Source organism: Anomaloglossus baeobatrachus, chromosome 6 (assembly GCF_048569485.1).
Source record: "Anomaloglossus baeobatrachus isolate aAnoBae1 chromosome 6, aAnoBae1.hap1, whole genome shotgun sequence".
Taxonomy (NCBI): Eukaryota; Metazoa; Chordata; class Amphibia; order Anura; family Aromobatidae; genus Anomaloglossus; species Anomaloglossus baeobatrachus.
In genome coordinates this window covers 485,986,801-486,000,867 of record NC_134358.1, presented here as the reverse complement: position 1 = coordinate 486,000,867, position 14,067 = coordinate 485,986,801, and the positions used below count along the sequence as shown (strand labels likewise).

Here is a 14,067-nt window from a genome sequence, read left to right as displayed (position 1 = left end):
GGTGCTCGTCTCTCGGTACTTTGGTTACTGAGTTTGATAAATGGCTGGCTCCACTGAACCGGAGCTAGGGAAGGCCATGTGCAATTAGGGTGCAAGCCTAGTGGCGGCACTACGACTGTGTGACACTATGTCTGGGTGACATCACACATGCACTGCATGGATCAAACTGGTTGTACAGCAAGTTCTATGGCCGCAATATGTCTTGGATGTGCTGCTGCAGAAGGCACGGTTGCTGTGTGCTCAATTTTTCAAATTGAGATGCCAGCCAACAGCCTGTGTCCTGCATGGTCTGTACCTCCTTGCTGTTTTAAGGTCATATGGGGAGGGGGAAATTGATTCTACTGTACTGTTTTTGCCTGAAAGGATTATGAATGTCATGGCTCCAAAATAGGTCTGAAACATATGTCTTGTGGGTAGTGCCAGGCTTCTGGGAGGGACAGGCCTTCACGTGCTACTCAGGCATGTCTTCATTTTTCAAATTAAAATTTGGGCCCACAGCCTGTGTGTTGCATGGACCATACCTCCCTGCTGTATTAAGACCCTATGGTAAGGAGGGCAATTGATGCTACTGTACTGCTGTCTGCCTTAAAGGATTTTGAATGTTGAGACGCCAAAATGGGTTTCATGGGTCTTGTGGGTAGTGCCAAGTTTCTGAGACCAAGAGGCCTACACTGGTCACTGTAGCATGTCTTAATTTTGCAAACTGTAAGGCCGGCCCACAGCCTGTGTGGTGCATGGACCGTATCTCCCAGCTCTTTTAATGCCCTATTGTGAGGGGGGAAATTAATGCTACTGTACTGCTGTCTGCCTGAAAGAATTTTCAATGTCAAGACTACTATTTAGGTCTCAAAGTTGTCTCTTGTCTGTACTGACAAGGGTATCAGAGCACCAACCCTACACCTGTCTTTTATCCACCTCTATATTTCTTCTGTCAATAGCCTAGGAAGCTAATGGCTATGCCAAAAAAGTGGTGCTACACTGATAAATGTATTTTTGCTGTTTTTGAAGCTTTTCAACCCCCCAAAGGTGTTTTCTGTGCCTTACGTTTGGCCTCAAATTGAATCCAATTGGGTTTGGAAAGGTTCCATAAAGGTTCAATGAACGTACTCTTTGTTGAGTTCGGTTTGGTGAACCAAACTGCGGGGGGTTCGCTCATCTTTACACTCTCCATCCAATCTCACTGAGCTAGAGCTATTTTGCAATGAAGAATGGGCAAAAATTACAACGTCTAGATATCAAAGGTGGTAGAGACATAGCCCAATAGACATGCAGCAGTGGTCCTTCAAATTATTGATTCAGGGTGCTGAATATAAATGCACATCACAATTTTCAGATGTATATTTTTAAAATATTTAGTAAACCATGTATCATTTCCTTTACACTTAAGGCTATGTTCACATTTCCGTTTTTTTGCATCAGTCATCTGCGTTGCTTGATGCTTGTGGCTGATGCGTTGTACAACGGGAGGCAAGAAATGGAATTTATTGTCATGAGAAAGCAGATTCCGTGAAATGATTTCAGTATAAAAACGAGAGAGAGAACAATCAGCTGATTGCTCAGAAAAGGCAGCCGATCAGCTGATTGCTCTCAAAAGCTGGCCGCCGAGTGAACAGCTGATCATTCCAGCCGCTGGAACTGCATTTACAGTGATCATGGTATTTTACTGTGCGCATGCTCACAGTAAAAAATCGATCCGCTGCACAAAAAAACGTTACATTCAGCGTTGCTCCCGCCTAATGGTCAGTCAGTAAACTGATCGTCAGGCGGCGGATGCAACGCAGGGCCATCAGTCACAATCCATCGCTAATAGAAGTCTATGGGGAAAAAACGGATTCCTGCAAAATATTTTGCAGGATACAGTAATTCCTCAAGGCGACGGATTGTGACTGAGGCAAAACAACGGAAGTGTGAACATAGCCTAACAAATACTTGCTACTTTGTGTTTTTACATCACATAAAATTCCAACAAAATACATGTACGTTTGTGGGTGTAATGTGAAAAAATGTGGAAAAGTTCATGGGACATTGATACTTTTTCAAGGCATTGTATACTCCATTTTCCAGTGCTTCATATCCTTACATACTGAGTCTGATTGATTGTACAAAATATCAGAAGGGGGAGTGGCGCATGCGTGCTGCGTGGCACATAGCAGCATCAGAAACAAGACCAATTCACGTGATGTGTGTTCTTGTTCCTTTTACATAGACAAGATTAATGAAATACTGGAACAGAAGATGATTGAATGTGGATGCAATCAGATCAGGAACAATATGTAAATGATGGTACATTTTTTTAAAGCATGTCTATTAGGAAAAGATGGAAAATGAAGAATGCTTTTTATAGTATAAAGCCTGCTTTACACGTTGCAATTTCGCATACGATATCGATTTGCAACGCCCCCATCGATTAACCCCCGTCACACAGACATAAACATCCCGCCCACCTCCTTCCTTCCGCATTACCGGCCGGGAGCCGCAGGACGCAGGTAAGATCTGTTCATCATTCCCAGGGTGTCACACACTGCGATGTGCGCTACCCCGGGTACAATGAACAATCTGACGTACAATTCATGAGGAATGTACGAAGTGCGTGCAATGTAACTTACAATGCCGGATGTGCGTCACTTACGACGTGACCCCGCCGACACATTGTAAGATACATTGCAGCGTGTAAAGCGGGCTTAAGACAAACCCTTTGAGACTGTAAGAAAAGACAAACGTTTAACTCCTTGTTTCATTACCTTCTCACTCTCGCTATCAAGTGCAGAAGTAGCTTCATCCAGGAGTAATACTTTTGGCTTTCGTACAAGAGATCGTGCAATAGCTATCCTTTGCTTTTGCCCTCCTGAAATTTGAGTTCCCTTATCTCCAACACAGGTGTCATATCCCTTCAATATAAAAAAGTAAAAAGACAACAAGGATTGAAAAGGAACACAAAAAGGGCCAGTAGTTTAGAAATACATATTGTGATCTTAAATTACTTTGGGCAAACCCATAATGAAACTGTGAATATTGGCTGTTTTTGCGGCCTCTATAATTTCTTCATCTGGAACATATCTACTATTGTCTCCATACTGAATATTCTCCTTGATGCTGCAGTTAAAAATGACCGGTTCCTGCGACACAATTCCCAGTTGATTCCTCAACCACTTCAAACGAATAGTCTTGATGTCAATCCCATCAGCCAGCTGAAAAATATCATGTGAATATACATACGGTTACAGTCACATAGAAGGTAAAGCAAAATTTTACATGGTATTCTGATTATAACATGTTATTATAAATTACTAGATTAGAGAGGGTCTCCTACCAAATGGCAGAATATAGTATCTGTGTCCCCCACTAAGTTGACAGTAACCCTGCATAGTGTGTTTTAAAAGAAAAGTATCTAATCCTTTCTTTAATTTGTCCACTCTTCCAGCCGTTTCTAACTCCTGATGGAGGATTTACTTTATGCATTGAAAGGTAATTTAATGCTATCAATGTTAGTGATGAAATTGCACTTCCTTAAAAGGAATCTGTCAGCAGGATTTTACTATGTAAGCTGAAAAGGCATGCTTCAAGGGTTAAAACATGGAATTCAGGGTTACCTCTCTTGTCAAGGTCCCATCTTTTGTTCATTTGCTATGTTTGTTTAACTAGCAGAACACAAGCAGGACTTATTATTGCTCGGACTACAATTGTCACGTGCATAGCAGTCCGGCATGTTCTCTCCTCTTAGGGGTGCTTCACACACAGCGAGCTCACTGCCGAGATCGCTGCTGAGTCATGCTTTTTGTGACGCAGCAGTGACCTCATTAGCGATCTCGCTGTGTGTGACAATGAGCAGCGATCTGGCCCCTGCTGCGAGATCGCTGCTTGTTACACACAGCCCTGGTTCGTTTTCTTCAAAGAAGAACAGATCTCTGTGTGTGACAGCGAGAGAGCGACAAATGAACCGAGCAGGGAGCAGGAACCGGCGTCTGACAGCTGAGGTAAGCTTGTAACCAAGATAAACATCGGGTAACCAAGGTGGTTACCCGATATTTACCTTAGTTACCAGCCTCTGCAGCTCTCACGCTGCCTGTGCTGCCGGCTCCGGCTCTCTGCACATGTAGCTGCTGTACACATCGGGTTAATTAACCCGATGTGTACAGCAGCTAGGAGAGCAAGGAGCCAGCGCTCAGTGTGCGCGGCTCCCTGCTCCCTGCACACACAGCTAAGCGGTGTGCGCTGGTAACTAATGTAAACATCGGGTAACCATACCCGATGTTTACCTTAGTTACCAGTCTCCGCAGCTTCCAGACGGCGGCTCCGTGCACGTCGCTGCTGGCTGGGGGCTGTTCACTGGTCGCTGGTGAGATCTGCCTGTTTGACAGCTCACCAGCGACCATGTAGCGATGCAGCAGCGATCCTGACCAGGTCAGATCGCTGGTCGGATCGCTGCTGCATCGCTAAGTGTGAAGGTACCCTTACTCACACCTCACTGTCAATGTACAATCTCTATTGAGAGTCTGGTGTGGGCGTGGATAGCTTTCTCAGCTCTGCTAGATGGCTAAATCTAAAAATTTTGACTGTGTCAGAACAGCTGTTCTCAGTAATCCAAGTGATACATAGCTGTATTCAGGATCTCATGTTGCTCTCAGATGACGTAGGAAAAAACTGGTGACATATTCCCTTTTATGACCTGCAGACTATGTAATGTCTTAAAACATTGGGCCTATCTGCATATGACTCTGCAAAGATGTTATATGATTGCTTTGCAAAGTCAGCAAGTGCACGGAGATTATGCAGCTAGCAATGGATGAACTGCCAACAGAGAAGGCAGAGATGGTTTATTACCATCTCTGTCATTCTTATCACGGTACATATACGAGTTTAGTGAAGAATGTGTGCTGTATATACAGTTGCAGAAGCGCTGACTGTGTTTCCTCCTCCTGCCCTAGCAATCATGTGCTCACTGGATGTTGGAATGGAGCAGGAGCTGCACCCACACGAACTCTGCAGTGCAGACAGGAGGCTGAATTTGCCCTGTGACTTGGGCTATTATGCCTCAGATACAGGGAACATTAGCAATAATAAGGCTAAGACCGCACTTTTCGTTTCCACCTGCGTTTCAGGTGCTTTTTAGGTCCGTTTTGAGATACACCTTTTTCATGCCAAAAGGCATGCGTTTTGATTTTACAGCAAAGTCTATGGAAAATGGGGATTTCTAGACCGCACTTTGCGTTTTAAAACGCTGCGTTTAATTTGCATATTTTGAACCATGCGTTCAAAGAAGCAACATGTCAATTGTTTTTGCCATTTTGGGTGCGTTTTGCTAACATTGAAGTCAAAGAGAAATGTCAAAAACCAAGAAACTTCAAATTTCCTGCGTTTTACCTGCTTTTTTGGTGCTGAAAACATGCGTTTCTGACTTCAAAAACGCATGCTTATCTGACATTTAAATAACGGAATAATATGTCCCTTTACACACACATAGTCCGACAATGAAATTAAAGAGAATTTTTATTTTATTGCTATTTTAACATTAAAAATTATAAAACCGCTATAATTTCATGAAATAAAAATATTTTCTTTATTAATTCCAAAATTATGTATGTTTTCCTTTTTTTTCTCTTTTTTCATGATGTTTGACTATTTAATCTTTATTTAGCAGTGTCTTGATGTTCAAAACGCATTTGTCAAAACGCAGGTGATAAAGCTTGTAAAAAGCGCTAAAACGCATCTTAAACTCGGTAAATACGCATACGTTTTCAGCGCTAAAGTTCTGAAAAAGACAACTTTGGTCAAATCAATTAAGCCCAAAACGTGCATTTAGAACTGCAAGTAGGAGAACGCAAAGTGCGGTCATAGCCTTAGCCTAAAACTGAATTTAAATGAAGTGCCCCCAAAGTCTTTTATAAACTTTTGCGAGGGGTACAAGGGTGGAAAGGCAATATGTGAAATAAATGAGTAAATAGAAAGCATGAAGACAACTTTAGAAAATAGGTTTAAATTAAAAAGCCATTGCCAGAATGAATAGCTGTTTGTAGCCCAACCATTGAAAAGAAAAACACATATATTCAATATATAAGGATAACGTAATCAAAAATATATTTTATTGGTCCTTTGTTTTAGAAATAAAAAAAATGTGAAAAACAACCTGGTAATTCCCACAATTTCAGCAAAAAAATTAAAAATATAAATATAAAATATATATAATTTAAGCCTCATATATAATCAAAGAGAAAGGCAAAAATTATCTGAATAAACGAAAAAAAAAATATTAATTTAGCCCTCTTACAATTGCATGTACTAAGAAGAAAAAAAAATATGCATAGTCATACATAAGGGGAAAATGTCCAAGTCTTAAACTGGTTAAAAATGCTTTACTAGAATTTTGTTTTAGTATTTGGGCTATTCTAAATCAATGTTCCTTGTAAGCTGAGCAATCTGGAAACAAAATAGATAAATGGGTCAATCCCATTTCGAGATATACCTATCTGCAGAGTATGGTATTATTTAACTCTATCATTTTCTTAGCAGACTGCTCAGAGGAAATTGCTCATAATGACCAATTCAATTTTAATTTATTAAGCTCCAAATGCCCTACTTTTAGTAAGAAAAATAACTTTCAAAAATCTCCCTAAGGCTATGTGCGCACTAGAAATGTGAAGTTTCTCAAGAAAATTTCTTGAGAAACTTCTGCCAGTGAAAGATTTCCGGACCTGCGGAAAAAATCCGCACCAAATCCGCATGCGGTTTTGCCGCGGATTTGCCGCGGATTTGCCGCAGGTTTGTCCCTGCAATAAATAGTAAAGATAATCGATAGACAGATAATGGATAGAGGGAAAGATGGATAGATGAATAGATGAATAGATAGATAGAGGGATAGATAGATAGATGAATAGATGAATAGATAGATAGATAGAGGGATAGATAGATAGATAGATGAATAGATGAATAGATAGATAGAGGGATAGATGGATAGATAGATAGAGGGATAGAGGGATAGATAGATAGATAGATGAATAGATGAATAGATAGATAGAGGGATAGATGGATAGATAGATAGAGGGATAGATGGATAGATAGATAGAGGGATAGATGGATAGATAAATAAAGGGATAGATAGATAGATAGATAGATAGATGAGAAAAACCTATATAATGTTCCACCTCCCTGCATTTTCTAAGCTGGCACCCTTTAGTGACTTTCATGTGGCACTAAAGGGTGCTTAGCCTTGTATTTAGCCATAAAATAAATAAATAATTAAAAAAAAACGACGTGAGGTCCCCCCATTTTATGTAGCCAGCTATGGTAAAGCAGACGGCTGCAGCCTGCAGACCACCGCTGGCAGCTTCACCTTGGCTGATAATCCAAAACAGTGGGCACCCCACGCTGTTATTTTAAATTATATAAATAATTTAAAACAAAAAACGTGCGGTCCCCCCCATATTGGATCACCAGCCAAGGTAAAGCGGACAGCTGGGGTCTGATATTCTCAGACTAGGGAGGTCCACTGTTATTGGACACTCCCCAGCCTAAAAATAGCAGGCCGCAGCCGCCCCAGAAGTGGCGCATCCATTAGATGCGCCAATCCTGGTGCTTTGCCCCAGCTCATCCCGCGCCCTGGTGCGTTGGCAAACGGGGTAATATATGGGGTTGATGCCAGATGTGTAATGTCACCTGGCATCAAGCCCTGGGGTTGGTGAGGTCAGGCGTCTATCAGATACCCGACATCACCAACCCAGTCAGTAATAATTAAAAAATAGACAACAAAAAAAGTTTTATTTGAAAAAACACTCCCCAAAACATTCCCTCTTTAACCAATTTATTGAAAAGAGCACAATCAATTCCACGTCCGGCGTAATCCAATAAGGGGGGGGGGGGCACGGTGATCCATACCATAGTCGCTGTCCCAGTCAATGAAGAACAGAATGTTCCCCATTGGCTGGGAGAGCAATGCAGTGACCTGAGCTAACATCAATAGGTCAGCTCAGGTCACTGCAGGGGATGACGAGCGCTGCCATCAGGAGCATAGATGAAATCATTACCTTCTGTGATCATCTCCTGTACTGCTGACGTCAGCGCTGTCACTGACTTCTATGCCCGCCGCGTTGTCAGACGTATCGCGAGAGCCCGTGACATCACCGCTAGTGACAGTCTCGGGCCGCTCGCGAGACGGGCATAGACAGCAGTGACAGCGCTGACGTCAGGAGGCAGGAGATCGTCACAGCAGGTAATGATCTCACCTCCTGACAGCAGTGATCGTCATCCCCGCGGCTCCCAGCACTGCAGGATGTCAGTGTCTGCCTGCGCTGCCGCGTGACAGGCTGCTGACACTGCGGGCAGACACTGACACTGCAGTGCAGGCAGCCGCGAGGCCGGAGCAGGACACAGACTGCACGGGCACCTGGAGGTCGCACGGAAGTGCTTCTGTGCGGCGTCCAGGGAGTGCGACGTGTGTTTACTCTGCTCCGCTTCCTCTTCCTGGCATAATGACATCGCTTCCTGCAAAACCGCAGGCAGCGATGAGCATTACCGCAGGTAATTCGCGGCTATTCCGGTGGTATACCGCACATCATTGCTACCTGCGGAATACCCCCGGAATACCGCAGGTACCTGCGGAAATTAATGGACATGCACATTTTCTCAAGAAAGTTGCTCGAGAAAATTTTCTCAAGAAATTTTCTTGAGAAAAATCCACACAGTGCGCACAACTATTTTTTTTTCTCATTGAATTTCATGGGAAATGTCTGCACAAAGATTGCAGACATTTCTCAAGAAATTTCCGGGGCAAATCCGCGGGTAAATCCGCGGGAAAAACGCACTAGTGCGCACATAGTCTTAGGCCTGAAACACACATCCGTTAAACACATGCGTGTTTGGTCCGTTTCCGTATATACCAGAGACACGGACAAACGTGCACCAATGTTAATCTACGTTTGAGGTCACATGTGCGTTATTCCATGAGGTCCGTGTGTCCGTGATCCGTATGTGTTTCCGTGTTGCACAGAAGCATGTCCGTTTTTTGCACGGAGCACGCACACACGGACCCAATGAAAGTCTATGGGTATGTGCGCACACGTTAGTAAACACGTATGCATCTCCCTACGGTCCGTGTCCGTTTGGTGCTTTTTCTAGCGATGTCGGTCATTCTTTCTATTTCTGTGTATGTCGGTCGGTCTCTCTCTGTCGGTCGGTCTCTCTCTCTGTCTTGTCTGTCCCTCTCTCTCTCTGTCCATGTCGGTCAGTCTCCCCCCTCTCTCATACTTACCGATCCCCGATCACCGGGGCGGCGCTGCACGGCTGTTAAACTCCGGCGGCATTTACTATTTTGAAAAAGCTGGCCGCTCATTAATCGATCTCGTATTCCCTGCTTTCTCCACCCACCGGTGCCTATGATTGGTTGCAGTGAGACACACCCCCACGCTGAGTGACAGCTGTCTCACTGCAACCAACCATAGCTGCCGGTAGGCAGGTCTATACTGTGCAGTAAAAAAAATAAATAATTAAAAAAAACGACGTGCTGTCCTCCCCCATTTTGATACCAGCCAGGGTAAAGTCACACAGCTGAAGGCTGGTATTCTCAGGATGGGGAGCTCCACGTTATGGGGAGCCCCCCAGCTTAACAATTTCAGCAAGCAGCCGCCCAGAATTGCCGCATCCATTAGATGCGACAGTTCTGGGACTCTACCCGACTCTTCCTGAATTGCCCTGGTGCGTTGGCAATCGGGATAATAAAGAGTTAATGGCAGCCCATAGCTGCCACTAAGTCCAAGATTAGTCATTACAGGCATCTCCCCGAGATACCTTCCATGAGTAATCTGTAAGTTACAGTAAATAAACACATACACCCGAAAAAATCCTTTATTTACAATAATAAACACTAACAAATACCCTTGTTCACCAATTTATTAAGCCCCAAAAACCCATCCATGTTCGGCGTAATCCACGGAGGTCCCGCGTCACTTCCAGCTCTGCTACATGAAGGTGACAGGAGCTGCAGAAGAACACCGCCGCTCCTGACAGCTCCACGCAGCAACTGAGGTGAGCCGCGTGATCAGCTGTGCTGTCACTGAGGTTATTCGCGGCCACCGCTAGATCCTCCAACTGTGACAGGAAGTCGCCCGAGTGACAGCGATGAAGTCACAGGTGAGTTGCAGTCTCGGGTGGAGGATCCAGCTAGCCGCGGGTAACCTGAGTGACGGCAGCGCTAATCGCGCTGCTCACTTCTGTCACTCAGGGGATTAGCGGTCTCCGGTGAGTCCATCACGGGTGACCGCTAATCAGTATGCGACACACAGACAGAGCCGCGGTATGACAATGAAGTCGGGTGAAGTTCACCCGAGTTCATACTCAGCGCGCGACTCTTTCTGCTGTCTGCGGGCATGCATCAACGTCATTTAGCATCACACACGTACTAATGCACACGGACATTACACTCACATGTCAGTTACGAATCTCACGCACACACGGGCATTACACATGCACACGCGGTTAGCATACGCCGTTCACACGAATGCCACATGGACCATGAAAACGGACATAAAAATGGATCACGGACCTGAAAAACAGCCCGTATTACACGTGCGTACTTTTCACGGATGTGTGTTTCAGGCCTTAGCAAAATGGATGTACGCTCTTCTGAAGGCTAGATGATTTGGCCTTAACACTTAGTTATGTGTACCCTAGGAACCAGTCGCTTGAGTAGTGCATTAAACGCAAGAGGTCTTAATAATCCTTGTAAAAGATTTTCAACATGGCAAGAAATTAAAAAATCGAAGGCCGACAATGTGGGCCTTCAAGAGAGAAAATCGGCACAAAATGGATTAAGCTCCCAATGCAAGTAAGGTTTATTAACAAATTGTAAAAACATTTTCATTTTTGGAATATGAACAATTTAAATAGCTCAACACAATGAATATAACAACTGGTTTCTCAAAATTCAACACAAAATGCCACTTTTACTGGCTACTGCAGGCTCAGACTAATTCATGCTAGAAATGAGAGGATCAATCCACGTATGATCGAGTTCAAGTCAAATTTCCTGAAATTCACTGTTTCACCAAGCACCATTTGCCACACTGATAAAGCAGAGAGTGGGCTAATATTTTATGTTGCAGTTTAGGCCTCCCCATAGTGCCCCGCAAGTATGACATCTTACGGTTTGCATACCTTATACAGTGGTAGTTAGTACCTGATCCAGTAGGGATGAGATGATCAGACTGCAGGCCAGCAAACGCAGTATGCCAGACACACTTTACACTAGACGCCACGCCACTGTACTCCCTTATGGGCCGGGGTACTTTTCACCTGCCTTCCGGTCCTGGAAGGGGGGATTTTGGCAGAGCCCTTCCCAGGTGACAATAGGAGGGTGGCTGGTGGCTGGGCACACAGGCCACAGTTAGATCAAAAGCACCAACACCAGCAAGGAAAGTAGTAATAACTACACAGGTTTAAGGAGAGTCTAGGGACAAAACCAAAACCATAAGACCAGAGCAGAGAGCAAATCAGTAGCAAGCTACTAACCTTACTACCCAGGCACAACTGAAAATAATCAGTACTGACCAAAAGATGTGGCGGATTTAAATATCCCTCTGCTGGGTCGGCTTGCACTGCTGAGGTAACTCCCCGTCTCCACTTTCAACCCAGAGAGGCAAAGGAGGGGGTAAGGAAGGTTGACTAGAAGGAACCTCCCACCACCTTGCTGAACCAGAAGACATGGCATTACATACCCCTTGGCAATAGCTGACACTAAAGGACCCGGCGTCCCGGGACCCCTGCACCACATGATTGTTGGCAGCGACCGCACCTCACCTCCCAGCAATGCCACAACCTGAAATAAGTCTCTTAGAGCACAAAACAGCTGCACTAGCTCCACCCCCGCAGGCGACGCTACACCTCTCATGGCCAGTGAGGGGTGATGGGTGACCCGAGGGTCAGCTGTAGCATGTGTCGCGGGCGGCGGGGCGCTGCGCTCACCACGCTTGGGTCCGGCGCTGCTGCTGCTGCTCGGTGGCTCGAGCGGTGGGCAGATCCGGGGACTCGAGCGGCGCTCCTCGCCCGTGAGTGAAAGGGGGTAGTTTGGTTTGGGGATTTGGTCCGTGACGCCACCCACGGGTTGTGGTGAGGTTGGGCACCACCGCTGCTATTGACGGGGATCCCGTGAACGATGGCAGGGAGCAGCTGGGATGTTGTTTTCCCCCTCCGTGGGTAGGGGTTGGTGGTCCCGGGGCCCGATGAGGTGACGGGGAGGCAGGGCTGGCAAGGTGCAGGGACGCGGGGACTGCGCAGCGCGGTGCCGGAAGGCACAGTTGTACTCACTCAGCCACAAATATACGCAAAGTCTCTGGTAAACCAAACGGCTGGATGGACGGGTCCCGCAGCCGGCTGCTGTGGCTTCTCCCGGACGGTTGGTGGTGGCTGCCTTTCCCTGCACCTTTTGTGGATGTTCGGTCCCGATGGCTTCCCACCGGTAACCCGCTTCCCAGCGTGTGTATGTGCCGGAGGAGCCCTTTTGCCCGCAGGCTCTGGCCCTTGGAACTCTAGCTGTGGCGGTAGCTGTATTTCCTTTTTGTTGGTTGGACGGTTGCCTTCAATCGGGTCTTGGCTGTTAGGAAATCCCTGGGGTTCCGGTCACTGATGGATTTGATCTTATTAACGGCGACTCCAAGCCTGGTCGGGGTCCGCAGGCTCTGCCGGTCTGTGCTGGCTTCACTTCGCTCCCCGGTTCGGTACCGGCGGGCCACCACCCGTCCCTGGTCCTACGGTTCCGCGTTGATCTGCCTCTCCTGCAGACGGCCACCACCGTCTGCCAACCTTGCTCTAAGTGCCCGGGCCACGTACCCGGACACTGTCAGTTTGCTCCTCCACTACTCCTTCACTCCTTCTCACTCTCACTTCCCTAACTGATCTCAACTAACTTCCTTCTCCCGCCTCCAGGACTGTGAACTCCTCAGTGGGTGGGGCCAACCGCCTGGCTCCACCCCACCTGGTGTGGACATCAGCCCCTGAAGGGAGGCGACAAGGATTTTGTGTCTGATGTGCCTGTCTCGGGGTGGGGGTGTCGTGTTGTAGTACCTGTGATGACCTGGCTAGTCCAGGGCGCCACACATGCTTAGGATTCCAAAAGACTCGCCTGGGTGCAGAGGCACAAGAAGGATTAACCCCCTGACCCCAGAGACCTGCCATGATGCCCACCACCATGCAAACTGCCAGACCTGACACTGAGATCACTGGTTTCAAGTTTGTAAATTTCTCTCTCTCCTGTAGAATGTAAGCTCTTGTGGTCAGCAGGGTCCTTATTCTCTCTCTCCTGTAGTGTGTAAGCTCTTATGGTCAGCAGTAGAGTTGAGCGCGATTCTCCAGTTCGCGGCTCGAGTGATTTTGGGGGCTGTTCTAGATCGAACTAGAACTCGAGCTTTTTTGCAAAAGCTCGATAGTTCTAGATACGTTCGAGAACGGTTCTAGCAGCAAAAAACCCAGATAATTCCTAGCTGGCTTTCCGCTGTAATAGTGTAAGTCACTCTGTGACTCACACTATTATGACATTTCAGTGTATAGTGTGCGAGAACAGCGCATTCAGATCACTGCTGTTTGGATAATGGCGATCGTCATTTTTTTTTTTTTTTCCTTGTCTTCCTTCCCTAAGCGCGCGCGTGTAATGGGGAGGGCCAGCATGTCAGCCAATCCCAGACACACACACAGCTAAGTGGACTTTTAGCCAGAGAAGCAACGGCATGTGTGATAGGATGTCCATGTCACATGTCCCTGCATTATAAAAACGAGTATCTGCCCGTCCGGACGCCATTATCTCTTCTGCGTCCTTGGTGTCAGACATCACTGGCGCAGCTCCTATCGCCGATACAGCTGTATACGCTCCATACACAGCGCTGGACAGCTTAGGGATAGCACTTTCTATCAGTCCTTTTAAGGGCTCATACCGGCAGGGTCAGAGCCATAGGTGACAGTTCCTGAAAACAGAGTTTAACAGCTACACAAGATGACAGTGTCTGTGTAGCTAAGGTCAGGGATTTCCTCGCTGCATTTCCCCATTAGGAGGGATAGAAAGGCAAGCTTCCTTTCCTCTACCCAGAGACC

General features: G+C 46.2%; 1 protein-coding gene across 1 annotated transcript in view; it reads right to left on the bottom strand.

Moving 5' to 3' along the window:
* LOC142243443 (ATP-dependent translocase ABCB1-like) overlaps positions 1 to 14,067 on the bottom strand; it is a 254,512-nt gene that overhangs the window by 33,226 nt on the left and 207,219 nt on the right. The window contains exons 19-20 of the mRNA XM_075315381.1: positions 2,982 to 3,188; positions 2,742 to 2,888 (exon numbers count right to left, since the gene is read on the bottom strand). Of these exons, the coding sequence (XP_075171496.1) occupies positions 2,742 to 2,888; positions 2,982 to 3,188 (354 nt within the window). The remainder of the gene's footprint in view (positions 1 to 2,741; positions 2,889 to 2,981; positions 3,189 to 14,067) is intronic.